This window comes from Aplidium turbinatum, chromosome 1, assembly GCF_918807975.1.
Source record: "Aplidium turbinatum chromosome 1, kaAplTurb1.1, whole genome shotgun sequence".
NCBI lineage: Eukaryota > Metazoa > Chordata > Ascidiacea > Aplousobranchia > Polyclinidae > Aplidium > Aplidium turbinatum.
This window is the reverse complement of record NC_137472.1, coordinates 32,154,891-32,173,008: the sequence shown is the minus strand read 5'-3', so window position 1 is coordinate 32,173,008 and position 18,118 is coordinate 32,154,891. Positions and strand designations below refer to the sequence as shown.

General features: G+C 39.6%; 1 protein-coding gene across 1 annotated transcript; it reads right to left on the bottom strand.

Annotated features, from left to right (window-relative positions):
* Positions 1-838: 838 nt before the first annotated feature.
* Positions 839-17,038, bottom strand: LOC145781429 (uncharacterized). Its single transcript, XM_082593214.1, has 6 exons — positions 16,906-17,038; positions 15,479-15,556; positions 7,085-7,192; positions 5,712-5,822; positions 3,368-3,595; positions 839-1,659 (listed from the first exon to the last, which is right to left on the bottom strand). The coding sequence occupies exons 1-6, from the start codon at positions 16,910-16,912 to the stop codon at positions 1,649-1,651; spliced, it is 543 nt and encodes a 180-aa protein (XP_082449340.1). The 5' UTR covers positions 16,913-17,038; the 3' UTR covers positions 839-1,648.
* Between the last annotated feature and the right edge of the window lie 1,080 nt (positions 17,039-18,118).

Below are 18,118 nucleotides of genomic sequence, written 5' to 3'. Positions count from 1 at the left end.
AGTTAGGCTGAGAGAGTTTTCATGTCTTGGCTCAAGGTGTCTTCTAGATTTTCCCACGACTTTGTGGAGTGGAGAATTGCCAGGTCGTCCGCATAAGCATATTTTGCGGAAACCGTAGTTGGCAGGTCGTGGGTGTAGATGTTGAAAAGAAGTGGAGCCAGTACCGATCCTTGCTGTGGGACGCCGTTTTTCAGGCAAGGTTTGTTTGCTCTCCTTGTTTGTCACTAGGCCAGCGTAATGATTGGTTGAATGGGTGTCCTTCAAAAACAACCAGATGGCGAATGAGAGGCTGATTGGCAACATCACCAGATGTTTGAATAACCGAAAGGTTGAAGACAGAAACGATGCAATGTCAGACGACAAAATAAAAGAAACTGATGACAAAATACGAGCTTATGTCACATCAATATGTTCGGATATCACACAGTTTTGACACTTCAAAGAAAAAGAGAAGGTGTACCAGCAAATATCAATTAGATTGGCCCATGATACAAGAGTTGGATAGCTTCAAAGTTTTGGATGAGATGGTGATTTTCAAGGATGATTGACAAGCCCAATGATCTTTGACACTTAGTTTTGACACTGTTTGGCATTTAACTGATAAGACTATCGTAGTAACCATAATTATGTTTCAAAACATTTTGTGTCTAATTTTCCAATTTTTCCACCTTTTTTGAATGGATTTTTGTCAAAATATTACACCAGGCCAAATTTTCAATTTTTACATTCTTGCAGAAAATTAACTTTTGATAGTTTAGTGATGTTCTCCATAAAATTCTGATCAAAATGATACCCAACATGGTGTGGTTATGATGTAAAATGCAGAAATTGCGTGCGTTTGAAAATATGTTCATTTGCGGCAAAACGCAAAATTTTCGGGGTGAGTGTAGGACACCTAAACCTTAAAATTTTTCAAAAAAAATTTTTTTGGTGTCGTTTCACGCCATTTCCGGTCAGAAAATCATATTTTCAACATAGGTTGTAAAATTTGCAACACCCTACTTTACAGGTAAGGTGATGGAGCAGAATCCACATCAAATTGTCTTTCGTCTGCAATGCAATGTCTACAAGTACAAGCAAATGGGAATTTTCGATTGTGACAAACATGAAACTAAAAAGGAGGGAAACATTGCTTGTAGCAGTTGTAGGTCGATGAAGAAATGAAAATGGCTTTACCAAAAGTGTCTCCCGATCTTAAGGGGCTTTGTCAGAAACATCAAGAGCAATTTTTTTTACTGACTTTTGGAATAAATGTTAATTAACTTAAATGCAGTATTCGATGTGCGTTGTTTCGGTTTCGTTTGTTCTGACATTACAAGTAAATCGCGAAAATACTAGTAAGGGTGCCACAAACTACTTATGTTTTCAATGGGGTGCCAAAAAGATTGAGAACCACTGCTACAGAGGCCTACCGTTTGAGAATTGAAAACGACAAAACTGTAAACTATGAAATTGGAATACACATTGTGAGTCGAAAAACACCATTTAGGAGACGATGAGTAGCTTATTTTGCAAACAATATTCGCAATAATACTTTGTCGTTTCTTCCAATAGTTGTTTTAAAGTTGGGTTGATTGGTTTTAGTCTTTGATTGTTGATTGTAAAAGTAGAAAATCCGCAGAGCTTATGTAAATTGGAGAAGGAATCTTTAGCTTGTGTCTGCAAAAATATAATGCAATCAGTTACAGGTTACAGTGAACGAAAACTGTTTAAATACCAAGTTCTTTCCCAGTCAATCAGTTCTTTTTTGCATTTATTTTCCAGCCGTGCAATCAATGTGAAAATGGGCTAATATGCCAACTGTGCAATGCTGAGAGCTACATTTTGCAGCCTCAATGTCTATCACAACAATTGCAACCATCTCACGCATTGAACTAACTTCCGCTGCTTGTGACTTATGGTTGTTAAAGCTACGCTTCTCATTGTGCCAGTGCCCACGTTAACAATAAAAGTATCACGCGTTTAGTTTTGACCGCTTTTCATTTATGGTAGTCTGATATGATGATGTAAATAAGCTCTTCGTTAAACGAAACTTACAGCAAATTTTACCCCTTTTGGGTAGCGTTTCTTAAAATTTCTATTTTTAAAATGTAAAACAGAAAAATCCTCTCCATTAACTTATTGCTATCATACCCTATTAAAACCTCAGGGAATTTGATGCTATTCTCTCAAGCCCTTGGTTAGTTTTATGGATGTAGTTCTTCACGTCATAGCACATGACTAAGCAGGGTTGTTGGTATTTTACCCGACCCAAAAAAACCCGGGTGGGTTTTTTTTATAAAACCCACTTAAAAAACCCAAAATAATCCATAAAAAAACCCAGAGCATCATATTTGTCCAGTTTTTATTGGAAAATTAAAAAAATTTACAAAAACACTACAAGGCACTTACAACAAACTTTAAATTAGGACTTAAGGATGTGATTGTGAAGTAATTTCCAAGAATAAACTGAAAACGCAGTGGATATTGCACAGTACACAAAAATCAAGTAATGCCACTTTGTGTATACTACACTAAAACTCATTTATGCAAGAAGGCCTTATAGTTAAAGTGGTGAAAGTACTACTCTACTGTAGTCTGTATATATGATGTGAAATGCAATTTAGGAGGCTATTTACCAATTACAGATTCTGGATTCTAATGCATGGCTGTTTCAGAGCATTTGCCTAATTGGCCACGCAATCGCTCAATTGTTCATCCATTACTATATATAATATATATATAAATGATAAAAAATATTTCAACATGATGGCATAAATGCTCCTTGCCTTCAAATCTAAACAAATGATGCAATAATGTGATTTCTACCACGGTAGCATCAACTTGGTGCAGAAATCAGTGGATGATGCAACATCCAACTTGATCTTGAAACTAATGGATGATGCAACATTCAAGCAACAACAGCCCTAGTGCATTATTTTATTGAGTTATGCAAGCATGTACTGTGAGTGAAAGGCACTTCACTCGTAAAAAGTAGTTTTGAGGCGAAATAAGCATGAATCTACTTTTTTTTGCATATTTTTTAAAAAAAAACAATAAAAGCCAAAAAAACCCGGGTTTTTCTCAACCCTGTGACTAAGGAACTGTATTCCGAAAGCTAGTGCAATTCGCAATTACCACAGCGAACTCGCAGCATCAGGTCAAAACAGGTCGTTAATATCTACATTCTGAAGTAATTTACTAACACTATAAATCCGGTTCAAAACAGAAGTACCACAGACCACTGCAGTTGGCCATGGTGTGTCCCATGTATTTCTCAAAGGATGTGCGCAAAATTATTTTGACTGTCCAAAAAAACGATCTGTTATTGAACAACCGGTTGAACTGGTAAGTTCTCACATCAAGTGACAAACACTGCTGCACTTACCCATGTCATCTTCGGTCGCCTGCAGCATTGACGTGAACAAAAGATTAATGTCAACCTTCTGTGAATCCAGGTTGGCAACCATTTTTGCCAGCTCCTTGATGGTTTTTCCCATCAACAGAGCTTTGTGGAGCAAATCAAGAGAAACACCCTTCTTCAATATGACTAAGATGGTCTTTCCTACGTCGTAGTCCCAATCTCCAACACTGCCACCAGCACCACCGCCGCCAGCTACATATACAGAGGAGATTGTTTTGATCAAGATATTGTATATATCTGTGTTTGACTCACGGTGAATTATGTCATGCATTCTTTTCATTTTTAACCAACTTCCTTGTTAATTCACACATAACAAGTGCAGGATTATCCACAAAGCGCTGAAGCTTTACGGTGCGTCTACACGAGAAAGTGTTCTTGCTTAGAAATTCTTGCTTAAGCTAGTTTTTAAGCTCGTTTCGTCTACACTCACAATCTCGAAAAAAGGTTTTGCTTGCTTGAACCGCGGTCACGTGAATATTTCAACCACAATGGCGTCACGTTTTAAAAGTTCGCGCCAAAGCAAAAAGTAAACCAACTGCTCTTTAATAACTAGTCGGAGTGAGCTGGCACTTTGAGTTGTTGCATTGATTCAATGATTTAATAATGGCTTTCAAATGTTAACGTGTACCGGTATTCTTTTTGTTGTGATGGTCATGGTCAGAAATAAAAGCAACTGAACTCAACTTGTGTAAAAAATGCTGCAAAAAGATAAGGTTGCAAAATGCAAATACGCAATTTACTTCAGAAAGAAATGTTCAGACACCTTAGTGAAGTTAAAAAGTTAGAAACAGGTGTGGCAAGAGAACACTGGGTGCATCAAATACAAAACAACAACTACAAACTTCCCAGTTGCTTGACTAGCAGCCAGACTACTGAGTGTAGACCTGAGGTTTTGCCGCGAAAATATTTCTAAGCAAGAGAATTCGCTTAAGCGCTCAGTTTTTCGCTCTGGAGCGTATTTTTTCTCCGGCACTCGCTTACTCGCTCATTTGCTTAAAAGTAAGCGGCACAAAGTGCGATTATCTTAAACAAACAAGAAGTTCAGCTAGCTTAAGCAAGAAAACAGTCGTCGTGTAGACGCACCTTTAGGCCCACGAAAGTTTGGCACACCATAAATAAGAAAGTAACTCATGGAAAAAAGGTTAAACATTTGACAGTATTAGTCACGACGTTGCAGCTGCAAAAGCAAGAAAGGTCACCGCCTTGAAAATTTAACGTATACAAGTGACATTTGTAATTTGAAGTATTGATCTTTGACTCTTTGTACTGCTTTAATAACTTATTTCGGTGCAGCATGCATAGTAGCTTACTAATACTTTGTGAAAAGCAACTGCTTGTTCGAATCCACTAAACAGAAATAACTGTCAGTATCATGTACTGTTTGTTAAAGAGAGCAGTACGTTGTCTTGCGTAGAAGTTAACTGATAGGGGAACCACGAAACGGAAGGGATCTTGAACAAATTACCAAAACCTGTGGCCATTCACATTATAGCGGCCGAATAGCTTGCTAGAGGTTTAGTTGAAATAAGTTTAATACCCCATTACAAGCTAAAATAGGACTTAAAAGTTTTGACTAAGCTTTAGGCTTACAATGCAGATTGCAGAGATACGGAACAAGTTCGTTATGCACAAAAACTTACAGGTTTATATGACTGCAATGTATAGGAGTACAAAATTACCTGGGAAAAAATGCGGGTAAAAACATTCACGACAAGGGTGATGGTTTCGTGGGAAAGGAAGTTAATTGAAAGATTTCACATTGCAAGTTTTATGTGACAGCAATAACAAAGTGGCACACATGGTCTAAGGCTAAGCAATCTAGCAGAGTTGCAGCAATGTTTTCGCTGATCTCTTTCCGACAACCGGAGCCCAGCGTCGAAATGGTCAATACCACTTTTTATTCCTTATGATTGGCCTGGGACCTGGGTTCGATTACAACTGACGCTGTACCCAACAAATTAAAACCAGACGGATGTCAAAACCGGTTGCTTTACTGAGTTTCAAACCACACGATGCATGGCTGAGTGGTGAGAGCCATGGTTCGACGTTCGGGAGGGCGCCGGTTCGACACAACTCAAGAGCATGCGGCTGTGTCTTTGGCAAGACAGTTAAAGGCGTGCCTTCGATTGCGAAGCGGCGCCCCTTCGACTACAGCCCTTGATTTCTCTCATGATTATGAGAAACAATACGCTGCTCTAGAGAGAAATGCCTACGACCTTTCCTAGGGCTATAACCTGCTGAGCTAAACCGAAGAGCTACCACACGATTATTTGAGCAATTAACTATTCATGACATAACGTTGGCTCACCTGTAATGTCGCTACTTTCGTTGTTATACGTCGTTTCTCCACCAAAAGTTGGTTGTGTGAGGTTAACATCTTTCAAATTAACATTTGTGTTTTTGGCATTGCCTTCGAACCCTGCAAAACATCAAAAGTGTGATCAAATGACAAGTCTCGACACAACCAAAGCATAAGATCGTAATCTCGAACCTTACAAGCAATCAATGCCAGCAACTTTCCGAGTGAGAATAGTTAATATGAAGGGGAGGCTGCCAGCTTATCTGTAGCCTCACCTGAAAGCAGCATGGAACTGCAACACTAAGGTTATCAAAGAGGAACCTTGGTGTGGAGGTTCAGTAAAAAATGCCCAAAGCTTTTTTGATTAATTTAGATATTGTTTTAAAAGAAATTCTACTGAGTGCAAACCAGGGCTGCGGAGTTTGGCGAAAAATATACGACTCCGACTTCAGTGTTGCCAGATTTTTGAGGGTTGCCCCATTTTTTCATTTTTTAAAATTTAGTTTTACAAAAGTTGTGATCGAATAGCCAAATTGAAACGGCGACTTTCACAAAAATTGACCATAACAAACACAAGTTTCCGTTTTCGGAAACAGTTTTAGAGCGAAATGCAAAAAATAAGAAACAGTGTTAAAAAAAAAGATCGCAGACAAAAAATTTATTGTTTATCGTGTTGTATCAAGCAGAAGGAGTTAGCATTTTTAACGACTCCGGACACGCTAAAAAGCATCCGACTCCATGACCCTGGTGCAAACTCCCAAACAATTTTGACATAAAATGTGTGTCGCGATTGTTTCTAGCATCTCTTACACGTAGAGACTTTGGAAAGATTGATGACGTAGTTTATTGAGATATCAAACGTTAAACAGTCAAATAAATGGTCGAATAGTTAACTGTACTTGTGAGATGACAGATGAAATCGTTGAACTGACGAGTGGTTAACCACTTCCAACACATAAAGAAATCAAATTCTGAATAGCAAACGTCTTCGTCGATTTCGACATAGATATAATATACACCACTACTTGCAACAGCTATTTTACAATTGGCAATAACTTATACTTTCACAATCTATTAAATATCGGCTAGAACTCTACAATCATCTTCAAGATACTTTTCTTTACAATTTCTAATCCTAACCTAATCCTAATGCACAACTCTAATAATCATACTCAAATCACGCGGCTATTTATAGCAGGTTTGCTTGACCAAAAGCTTCCGCATACTAGAGTAATATTACATCACAAAAACTCATTCTTCTGGTCAACAAGACAAAAGATGATTCGAGAATCGCATGTAATGCAGATGAGACTTTCTAACTTCGTCATCAACTTCGTAAACCTTGACCGTATTTTATTCAAATAGAACATTGTGTCACCTACTTTCTTCCTTGTGTTCCATGTCCACAGGTCCTGAGGTACCAACCGCCATTTTTCCTATTGTTGAACTTTGAATGTCGAATTCATTGTGATGGGTGACATGCGAATAACCTGAATGCAAGGTAGGTTAGTATAGTCCTGTGCAGTCGGGTCTGCTACTATTCGGCGAGTCCGATTCGACTAGTCCGATTCGGCGAGTTCCCTATTCGGCGAGAGCCCTTTTCGGCGAGTGCCCTATTCAGCGAGTTTTTGAAATTTTTAAAAGGAAATTATCGGGTACCGTAGCCTAATTATAATTGCCGTTTTTACATCGTTTTAACGTCGCTAAACGTTGAAATCGTGCAGAAAGGAATAAAAAGAAAATGTTTGAACTATTAAATTAAAATTCGTCATGTCAGTTCAGTTGTTTTTATTTCTGATCATCATATGAAAAACAATACACGTCAACATAGCAAAGGTAGAAGCGACAAAACGCGAACGTTAAAACGTGCTTGGATGTTTCTCAGTTTCAACGTATCCTAGTCAGCAAAAGCACCCTTTTCTACACGATTTCAACGTTTAGCGACGTTAAAACGATAGGCCACACACTTGGTTAGCCTTTTCATTCTGTTACTTCTTCTTCGTCGTATGAGCTGTTCTTCGGGACTATATGTTTGGGCATGATGTCATCAGCCACTCTACAGTCTCGTCATCCAGGGTCTTCAGTCCAAGCGTTCCATGTGGTGGTTGATGGATTGGGCAGTCATGGACGACATGATCTACTGTCTGGTCTGTGGCGCCACACTCGCATCCCGGTGAGGAAGCCAGGCCCCATCTGCACATGTCTGAACGAAAGCGACCGACGCCGGTTCGTAGGCGGTTAAGCCGGACCCACGCAAGTCTTGCGAGGGACATTCCCGGAGGGTGGGGATCGACGTCGGGTAGGAAATCATGGAGTCGGGAGGTGTTGTTTTGCCACTCCATGTTCCATGTGTAGTTCGTCCAGTGTGCCGCACTTATTCCAAGATCTTCAACGTTGTTCAGAAGCTGTTGTGCGGCGGGCACAAATGGGCGTCTTGATTTCAGTCGCTGCTGTCCTCCAGGTAGGCGCTGGAGTGCACTGTGGAGGAGGTGGTCGGGGTCCAGTGCGCGACGAGCAAGGGAAATCATGGCTCCTTTACGGCGAAGCTCAGCAGGTTGGATGCCTGCAAGGATGGGAAGGCAGTCCGTTGGAGTGGGACGCAGGCATCCAGTCACAGTGCGTAGTGCGTCATTGATGGCGGTGTCAATGTGGCGGGTGTGAGAGCTGCGGCACCACACTGGTGCGCAGTACTCAGCGGTAGAATGGACGAGGGCCAAGGTAGCTGTGCGAAGGGTTTTCGCATCAGCTCCCCAGCCGGAACCCGCCAGCCGCCTCAAAAGTGCAACGCGCGCCGATAGTTTTTTGCGCAGTGACTCCAGGTGTCGTCGGTACGTGAGTGACCTGTCCAGGGCTACGCCGAGGTAGGTGGGTTCGGCGCAGTAGGGGAGGTGTTCGTCATCGGTGGTAATGTTGATCTCACGTTTTGCTTCCTTGTTGTTTAGATGGAAGGCCGCCGACACTGTCTTTGCCTTGCTGAGCTGTAGCTTCCATTTCTGGAGATATGTTGATATAGTTGACATGTCCTGGCTTAGGTTCCTCTCCATTGACTGCCAGTCTCCGGCTGGATGCAGGAGAGCCAGATCGTCTGCGTAAGCATACTTCCTGGAGATGGTGTCAGGCAGATCATAGATGTAAGTGTTAAAGAGGAGGGGAGCCAGGACAGAGCCCTGTGGGACGCCGTTCCTGAGTCGACGTAGTCTACTTCGTCGGCCGCTACCGGTGGAAAGAGTAAAGCTGCGGTTTTGCACAAGTTCCATAATCATATGGACCATGTGCCTGTCAGGAAGGAGACGAAGTAGTTTGCAGGTAAGGCCGCTGTGCCATACAGTGTCGTAGGCAGCCGTGAGATCGACAAACACGGCGCCAGCCTTCTTTTTTGCCGAGAAGCTGTCCTCGATGTCTTGGGTCATCAGGGTGACCTGGTCTACAGTTGATCTACCGTGGCGAAAGCCGGCTTGTTCCCGAGGGAGCTGAGGATCTATTATCGGTTCGACACGGGCGTAGATAAGTCTTTCGAGTATCTTGAAGGGGATACAGAGCAGAGAGATGGGACGGTAGCTCTTCGGATCCCCTGGGGGCTTCTTCGGCTTTGGGACTGCAACCACTAGGGCTCTTCTCCAGATTCTTGGGATGCGCAGGTGACGCAAGCAGCAGGAAAGGAAGTCTTTTAACCAGGACCTCATAGAGGGGGCAGCTTGGAGTATTAGTTCCGGGCATAGGTGGTCAAGGCCCGGGGATTTGCCTGGCTTTAGGTGCTGGAGGGCGGAGGCAAATTCTTCTGGGGTAAACTCACCAGAGATGTTGCCCTCGACAGGTGTTGGGACCTTCCAGAGGTCCGTCATTTCCTTGAGAACGGACTTGTCTGATTCACGGTCTCTCGTTCTGTGCACTCCATTTTTCACAAGTTGTGAGGCGATGGCATTTGCTGAAATGGGGCATTGGCGACGAGAGGCACGTGATCTGCCAGTGAGGTTGTTGAGTGTACTCCATGCTGTGCGGCTGGAGTGCGTGAAGTCGATTGAGTCTATGGCTTCTGTCCAGCGCTTCTTCCTCTTTGAATCCAATCTTGCCAGCAGGGCTGTTGCTGAGTTGGTGGTGGCGGTGCCCTGGGGGGAACGGAGGAAGTCGCGGTAGAGCCTGTCGCACTCCACATCCCAGCAAGGTATGTAGTTTTTCCGTCGACCTCGCGGGATGGAGTCTTTTGCCGCAGATATGATTGCATCACAGAAGTCCTGGTAGGCTTCATCCACTTTGATGGTGTGTGGGGATGGGAGGTACTGCGTAGCTTCGTTTGTGAGTAAGCTGTAGTATTCTGTTACTACAATGTAAAAATGAACTGTTAGGCTAACTGGGTTCTTGGAACAAATTTTTGCTGGTCGGGATAACTAGGCTACGGTAGCCTACCCGATAATTTCCTTTCAATCTAAGCTGTAGGAGTGTAGGTCACACATTTGTTGATCCAAACTAATCATTTTAACCATAGGCGCCTAAGCCGTGGGGACCAGGCCCCCACGCATATTTCCGCGTGGGAGCACCTTTTTATGCGGCATTGATACATAAAACAATAGATGAACTAGCGATCGGCAGCAGGAAAACATTTTTAAATGCAAACCGCAACAGCTTTGCAGTAAATAATCACTAGAACGAGTAGCGATGCTACAATCCCACCCCAGACAAAAAAATCTGTCATATTTACGTTGATTTAACGTCTGCAGACGCTTGCAAACAGTCTCGCTGTCGCTTTCGAAAGTCGAAACCTCTGCAAAGAATTGTTGCGGCAGTGAATCGGTTGCTGTGAAAATGAACTTGAAGCCTCGGCCCGAGGTTACCACTAACCAACGTAACAAGGGCTGGTACAAACCGTATTGCGCACAGTCGCACAAGCGGCATAATTAACACAACAACGGACTCGCGCATACTGCATGGCGCACACACGTCCGTTGCTATAGAAACCCGATCAAAGGCGGGGAATATGCGCATCTTTTGTTTCATCTGCAACACGAAAACGGGCGTATTACAGCGAATTGGAACTTGAAAGCTGGTCAGCCATAAGTTGCGATATTGTAGTGAAAAGGGAGCAATGTCAAGTCGAAAACTTAATCAAACGTCTCTCTGTAACTATTTTTCAAGGGCTGTTTACGAATGTCAGCAACTTTTAAATTTATTAAAAGTGACGTGCTGTTGAATTGATGTAAACATGAATGATTTTGCTTTCAACAGGTATATTTTCAAGCATATGATCAAGTTAGTATTTTCATTCCATTTACAGTATACCTTTTAGTAAACCTTTTCGTCTCTTGTTCGTTGCTAAACTTTATGTTGTGCTTAGCTTAAAGAGTCGCAGTCCATCAACCGCTAGCCAACGCAGACGCATAGCATGTGTTTTGGTCGAGCTTTGTTTATAATAATTAACGGCAGGTCGGACGTAGCGATAACTCCGAGTGTGGCAATAAAAGCAATCCTAGTGTGACGACATAATTACGTCATCCATCTGCGTGACATTTCGCTGAATTTACGTTGCTGCTGATGAAACACGCTTTCGCCCCCACGGCCAAAAAAATAGTTAGGCGCCTATGATTTTAACTATTCAAAAGTACTAACTTATAGACATAAACATTATTTTTTTTCTTACATTTTCTTTGTTTTATTTTTCCTTCATATCTTAAATTTTTCTGAAGGTGATGCAACCTTGCCAAATTTCTTTCAACTCAATAACTTACTTCGGTCACAAGCACGTTTTAACGTTCGCGTTTTGTCGCTTCTACCTTTTTCTACACCTTTGCTATGTTGACGTGAATTGTTTTTGATATCATGATCAGAAATAAAAACAACTGAACTGACATTACGAATTTTAATTTAATAGTTCAAACATTTTATTTTTATTCCTTTCTGCACGATTTCAACGTTTAGCGACGTTAAAACGATGTGAAAACGGCAATTGTAATTAGGCTACGGTACCCGATAATTTCCTTTTAAAAATTTCAAAAACTCGCTGAATAGGGCACTCGCCGAAAAAGGCTCTCGCCGAATAGGGAACTCGCCGAATCGGACTAGTCGAATCGGACTCGCCGAATCGGACTCGCCGAAACGGGCCATTCCGTGTGCAGTCTGCTCTGATCATTCTAATGTCACTGTTTGCATGGATACGAGATGAACTTAAAGGCAATTGTGTTCAAGCCACAGCAAAAACGAGGGACTAGGAGGTTAGTGTAGTAACATACACAGTTTGTACCAACTCGGAACGGACTGAGCGATGGGAAATTTAGAATACTGAATCCAAAACTAGTCGAATGTTCATATTATACACATATTTTTTTCTATAGATATAGAAAGATAAAATGCACTTATTGCTCAAAAAAATTTGAAAATGCCCATCAAACTTCACACGACTTGTTAGCACTACGGTCGCGCCATATTATTGTGTGTGAAAAACTGGTATTGTTACATCACAATGACATTGCCTTTTCACTTATTGTGTCGTTATCGCCATAGTAAACTTAGTATTTGCTGAAGTCAATTCTTCAAGTGTTCGTTTTTTTCCGAGCTTTTGAAAGTTGATTGCTAGATTTATACTCTCAAGATCCATCGTTTCGTTTGCGTTCTTTTTTTTTCTTAATTCGTTGCGTTCGTACAGTGTTTTTCCATCTCTTTGTTCATAGCTACTTTTTCTTGCGATCTAACGTTTTTGGTGTGTTCTTACTATTTTTTTTATTGCGTTTTAACTATGTTATTTTTTTTTTATGGACTTCTTATTGTGTATTACGCCCTCGGGTTAATTTACAAGTGTTCATTTGGCTCTCAGAGCAGTTTGAGACTCTTGCTTTAGAGAGTTTCGGTTCTACGTAAGTTAGATGTAATAAATTGAGTAAAAACTAAAGAATAAATTAGTACTTATTTTTAAGACATCACATTACAATGTTTGTTCACAAAAATTAACGTGTCCTGCGTTGCAATTTTCACGCACACTTTTAAAGATGAATGAGTCTAATTAAAATAAATTTATTTCAAATTTTCGAACCAAATTTATTGGAACGGGGTTGACATATGCATTGCCAGACAGCAAATCAGTCTTTTCTTACATTGATTTAACGTTTGCAGACGTTGAATTAATAAAAAAGCGACTGATTTGATGTCTGGGTTGCGCCAAGAGTAATTGTGGAGAAACTTCTTCGATGAAATAAATGTCGCAGTTCTGGGGCAGTAGCCACAGGGAGATAGTTTGAAACCAAAACGTATTTTGTAGCGACACTAAAATAACGAAAATTGTACCAAAAACAGACGAAACTTCTTTTTCTGTTTTCAACGCCCAATTCTCTACAAATATTTAATAAACTTTCTAGATTGATGAAACGATAAGCACGTAAGACGTTAGCACTTTCTGTGTTTAAGATACCAACGCTTCAAACACGTAACGAAAGTAAGTTGTTACGACTCCAAACTAAGACGCATTTTGGGTCAAAGTAAATTTTGTTTACAAACATCTGCTCTGAACAGGCTTCAGCTGAAAACTGTGTTCGCTTCTAAAAACGTTGAAGCGGAGCTTTCGGAAAAATGGCAAGAAAAACAAGCAACATTAACCGACACATGCGTTTGGTTAATTAAAATAAAACTACTAATAATTTTCTCTCATTTCATGAAGTGAATTCTATTAGAGTGATGTGACGTATTGCATTGGTCTGTCAGGTCAATACCACAACATCCCACACATAAAAATGAATCCGCTGTTGAAATTGCGTGGCACCACGATTAAACACTCAGCAGTCTGCTATTTTTGTTCTACTCTTGCGTGGACGTACTCTGTTACCTTGCTTCCAGTTTTGTTGTACGTACTCGACAAAGAAAAACTGTATTTCATCAACGGAAGCACAATATAGTCAATGTATTGGATGTCGCGATATTGGAACATCGACTGTATTGCGTTTCCACCGCAGAGCTAAGCGCCACTAGCACTATATTGCGAAAATGTTTAATGCAGTGGTTCTTAACCTTTACTAACCTGCCGAACCCTTACGCTAGTCTGCAAGCTTTCGTTGAACCCCAAATTTTCGCTGAGTTACAAAAACAAAAATCTACCACATTTAATAATAATAATACATTACTGAATAAATGAGACTTCTGTTGTCGTTTTTCTAAGACCAATAGTTAAATTCGAGGCTTTATCTCGGAAACAGCAATTTTCATGTCATTTTCGCATGCAAGCCGGTATCGTTTTTTTGCTTTAACATCCACCAGAATAGAAAACGAATGCTCGCATAAATAAGTGGTTACGAATGGCATGAGAACTTCAAGGGCAACTTTCGTAATAAAAGAATAACTTTCCATTTGTTGGTTCAAAACTATTGAAGATTTGTTGTGTTAAGTTTCTTTTTTGCATCTCGCTTTCTTGAAGCTCGATAATGTTATCCAAGTATGGACTGTTTATATCTGCTGTTGAAGTATCATAACCAATTGGTTGACGCATCCATGCTGGATAATACGTTTGTTCAAGAAAGTAGTTATGAAATCAATTTTGCAACTTCTGCAAATGCTCAGTAAATACTGGCTTAAAGCCTCTGAACTTCTGCAATTTTTCTATTAATTGCTGCATCGGAACTATACTTACTACCTCGTCCAGACGTCGAAAGTTAGCAAAGTTGTTATTTTCCAATCGCTGTCATCACAACTGGAAATTCCTCTGAAAAGCACTCATTCACTCTTCAGTTTTTATTACATTTTTACTACCTCCTTGCATTTGGTAATTCAGCTGATTGAGAGCACCAAAGATGTCAGCCAAATAAGCCAAAGTTACTAGCCTACAATGTAAAAATGAACTGTTAGGCTAACTGGGTTCTTGGAACAAATCGAAGGGCTTCTGTGAATGTTTTTCTCCTAGTCAGCAAAAGTTCCCTTTTCTACACGATTGGATTTCAACGTTTAGCGACGTTAAAACGATGTAAAAACGGCAATTTCTGCTGGTCGGGATAGCTAGGCTACGGTACCCGATAATTTCCTTTCAATCCAAGCTGTAGGCTACACATTTGGTTAGCCTTTTCATTCTGTTACTAAGCTTTGGCACAAAAAATAAACCATGGTTTTTCAAATTAAAATATTTTGTTGATGTGAGCAAACATTTTCATTTAATAGTTCAAACATTTTTCGCTAAATTTCATTTTAATTTATTTTTCTTTGTCGGAATGCAAGAGAAACGATATTGTGGAATAAAATACAAAATTCTCTAAATAAACAGAAGGCGTCATTGGATTTTCAAAAAATCGCCGAATAGGGCCCTCGCCGAAACGGGCCATTCCGGCACTTCAGTGTGGTTCAAAAATATTCGCTGATATATATACCATTCAGTAGGGCGTATGTTAATGTTGCAGAGGACGTTCACGCCGAACCCCTGAAACAGCTTCGTCGAACCCCAGGGGTTCGATCGAACCATGGTTAAGAACCACTGGTTTAATGGGTAAAGGTTTGAAAATCAGTAACCACTACATTGCAATAATTTTAAGCTTACATGAGGTTGGTTTGTTGCCGTGGCGTACATGGAATAAGTTTTGCTTAATTTTCTTTAACTGAAAATAGAATCGGATCTCAATTCAAAATATTATAACTGTTTTAAATTAGATTCGAATCCTTAACTATTTGCAAATGCCCATCCCTAGGCACGGTACACAAAATATTGTCTACAACTGAGGCGTAGTCACAGAAAAAGCTTTTGAATTTGTTTAACATGGAACATGGTAAAAACAAATTTCAAAATAAGCTCAGCAAAAAGGTAAGCAATTTTAGCATACCTGGTTTTGTGTCCACTTTTCCAAGCAAAAAAACTTCCTTTTCACCTTTTCCTGTAGGGGGGCCATAACCTTCCATAGCTGTAAGGGACAATTTACATTAATTTGATATGATTGTGTTTCTTAGACAACATTTAATGCAGTTGTTCTCAAACTGTGGTACGCTGGAGTTGCCCAGGTGGTACAGGAGAAACTCACTTGTTGACAATAGTTAAAATAATAACATTTAGGCGAACTTTCAGATGTGCATTATTGTGTCATAATTAATTTTATACGGAGGCGGTTCAAGCGTTTATGACGCAACACCTAGGTTGTAGTGGTTCTCAAACTCTTTTCGTTAGAACGCTTTCGGAAAAGTTTATTGGGCTTGCACCCACCATAGAAACTTCAGTTGTTTTTATTGATTTGCTTGTGTCTCCAGCCGTGGACGTCGCTTTAATAGCATCTGGACTGGAAGTCAAACGCTGCAGTGCAAGATGCTTGAAAAAGATTGCCACATTGGCTGTTTTTTAACGCCAAATTTGAGAAAATTGGCGTTTTTTTAATGCGTGTGGCAGGCTAAAAAGTTTGGCATTTTGACAAATTTTAGCTTTTTAGCATGCAAATAGTTAAATAAAAACTTTGTTTTATGAATTTGCAGTAGCTTATTTACAAAACATTAAGTTTGAAAAGGCAACTTTTTTAAAATCCTGATGATGCTTTTCATAATATTGCATTTTGGGCTGATTTTTTCAGCAGCATGATTATTGCCATAACATAAGGTGTTGCAACCATGCCATACTTTAACCTACGAATCCACAAAAAACGCCAAATTTATTTCTTAAATTTGGCGTCAAAACTGCTATTATGGCAGTTCTTTTCAGGCCTCATCTTGCGTGGCAGCGATTGGCTTCCAGTCCAGATGTTATTATAGTGACATCCCGCTCCAACCTTTATTTGTCTTGTGGTGAAGTGAATTAGAATTGCACTACGCGATTGTTAAACATAATCGACTGCTACAGTTCAACAATACAATACTACAGTTAGTCATACTTACAGTCATACTACAATACTACAGTACATGCTACAGTTCAATAATGAGTTCTAATGCACATGTTAGGGGATAATCAAAGCAAATATAGTTATTACTTTCTAACACTTCTACTCTCTCAGTTTTTATTTCCTTTTTTTCCAAGGCACGGCTGTCGAATAGTGACGGCGCGGGTCGAGCGACATTGCCGCCGAAAAAGGCAAAAATCGCAGCCCTGTGTACAATGATTGGAAAAATGTTGTGAATGTAGTATGATGCATTTTTTATCTTCTTCAGTTTCTTGGATTTAAAATATAATGAATTTAATACATCTGTATCCAGAAATGAATCCAAGTATCCCTGAAAACAACACATTATGATGGATCTTAAAAATAAAATTGACAAACAATACAAAACTTACCAGACATCTTTGCCTTTGACTTGTTTTTAAATAAAACCTCAGCAGAAGTCAGCAATGAAAAAATTACAAGATTAATAAACTTAATAGCCTAATGAGAATTTACAAATATTGTGACTACTATGCAGTATGCAAATGCTTTAGAAATGAAAATATGTTTATGAACTAATAAAACACAAAGCGACATTATATGATGTGAACAAAAAATAACATCACATTAAATTAGAATTATATAATATTCTTTAATACAATTTTTTTATATAGGATGCAAAGCATTGAACTTTCACTAACTGTTTTTTAGTTTTAATGAAAAGTGAGCATATATTTTCCTGACTAAGTTGTTTGATGACTCATTTTGTTATTTACTTCAAAAAAATAAGATTTTTATTATTAACATAATTATATATACATACTTTTTTTGCATTTGCAGACCGTACAACTAATTTTAATCATATGTCAAATGCCTTTGCCGTATACAAATTTATATGCAGAGGTGGGCAATAGCGTGCTACTTTTATAGCACCACAACATTTTTGTTGAAGAGGTGCTACTTTTTTCAATGTAACGTTAGCGGAGAGGCACTACATTTTTTTCAGTCGCACACCTATTACTTTCCAAGTTTCCAATTTAAACTAAAGCGAAAAAAATGACTATTTTAGGAGAATTTTCATGGAAACAATGTGTGAAAAAATCAAAGCAGAAATCATTCCACTATTCAAGCTACGTTGATAGAAAAGGCTACCGACATAAGTGACACCAACATGTAACTAAACATGTGAGGGGCAGCATAAATTATATATATACATAATATATACTATAATACTATACAATTATATAATACTATACAATTGAACGCGGTTGCCATGCAGGGTCTGCTATTATTCGGCGAGTCCGATTCGGCTAGTCTGATTCGGCTAGTCCGATTCGGCGAGTTCCCTATTCGGCGAGAGCCTTTTTCGGTGAGTGCCCTTTTCGGCGAGTTTTTGAAATTTTTGAAAGGAAATTATCGGGTACCGTAGCCTAATTATAATTGTCGTTTTTACATTGTTTTAACTTCGCTAAACATTGAAATCGTGCAGAAAAGAATAAAAATAAAATGTTTGAACTATTAAATTAAAATTCGTTATGTCAGTTCAGTTGTTTTCATTTCTGACCATCATATGAAAAACAGTACACGTCAACATAGCAAAGGTAGAAGCAACAAAACGCGAACGTT

Coding starts and splice junctions, on each gene's coding strand:
- LOC145781429 (XM_082593214.1), bottom strand. Junction 5,823..7,084: donor CATGGAACACAAGGAAGAAA/GTAGGTGACACA, acceptor GATGTTTTGCAG/GGTTCGAAGGCAATGCCAAA. Junction 3,596..5,711: donor CGAAAGTAGCGACATTACAG/GTGAGCCAACGT, acceptor CTGTATATGTAG/CTGGCGGCGGTGGTGCTGGT.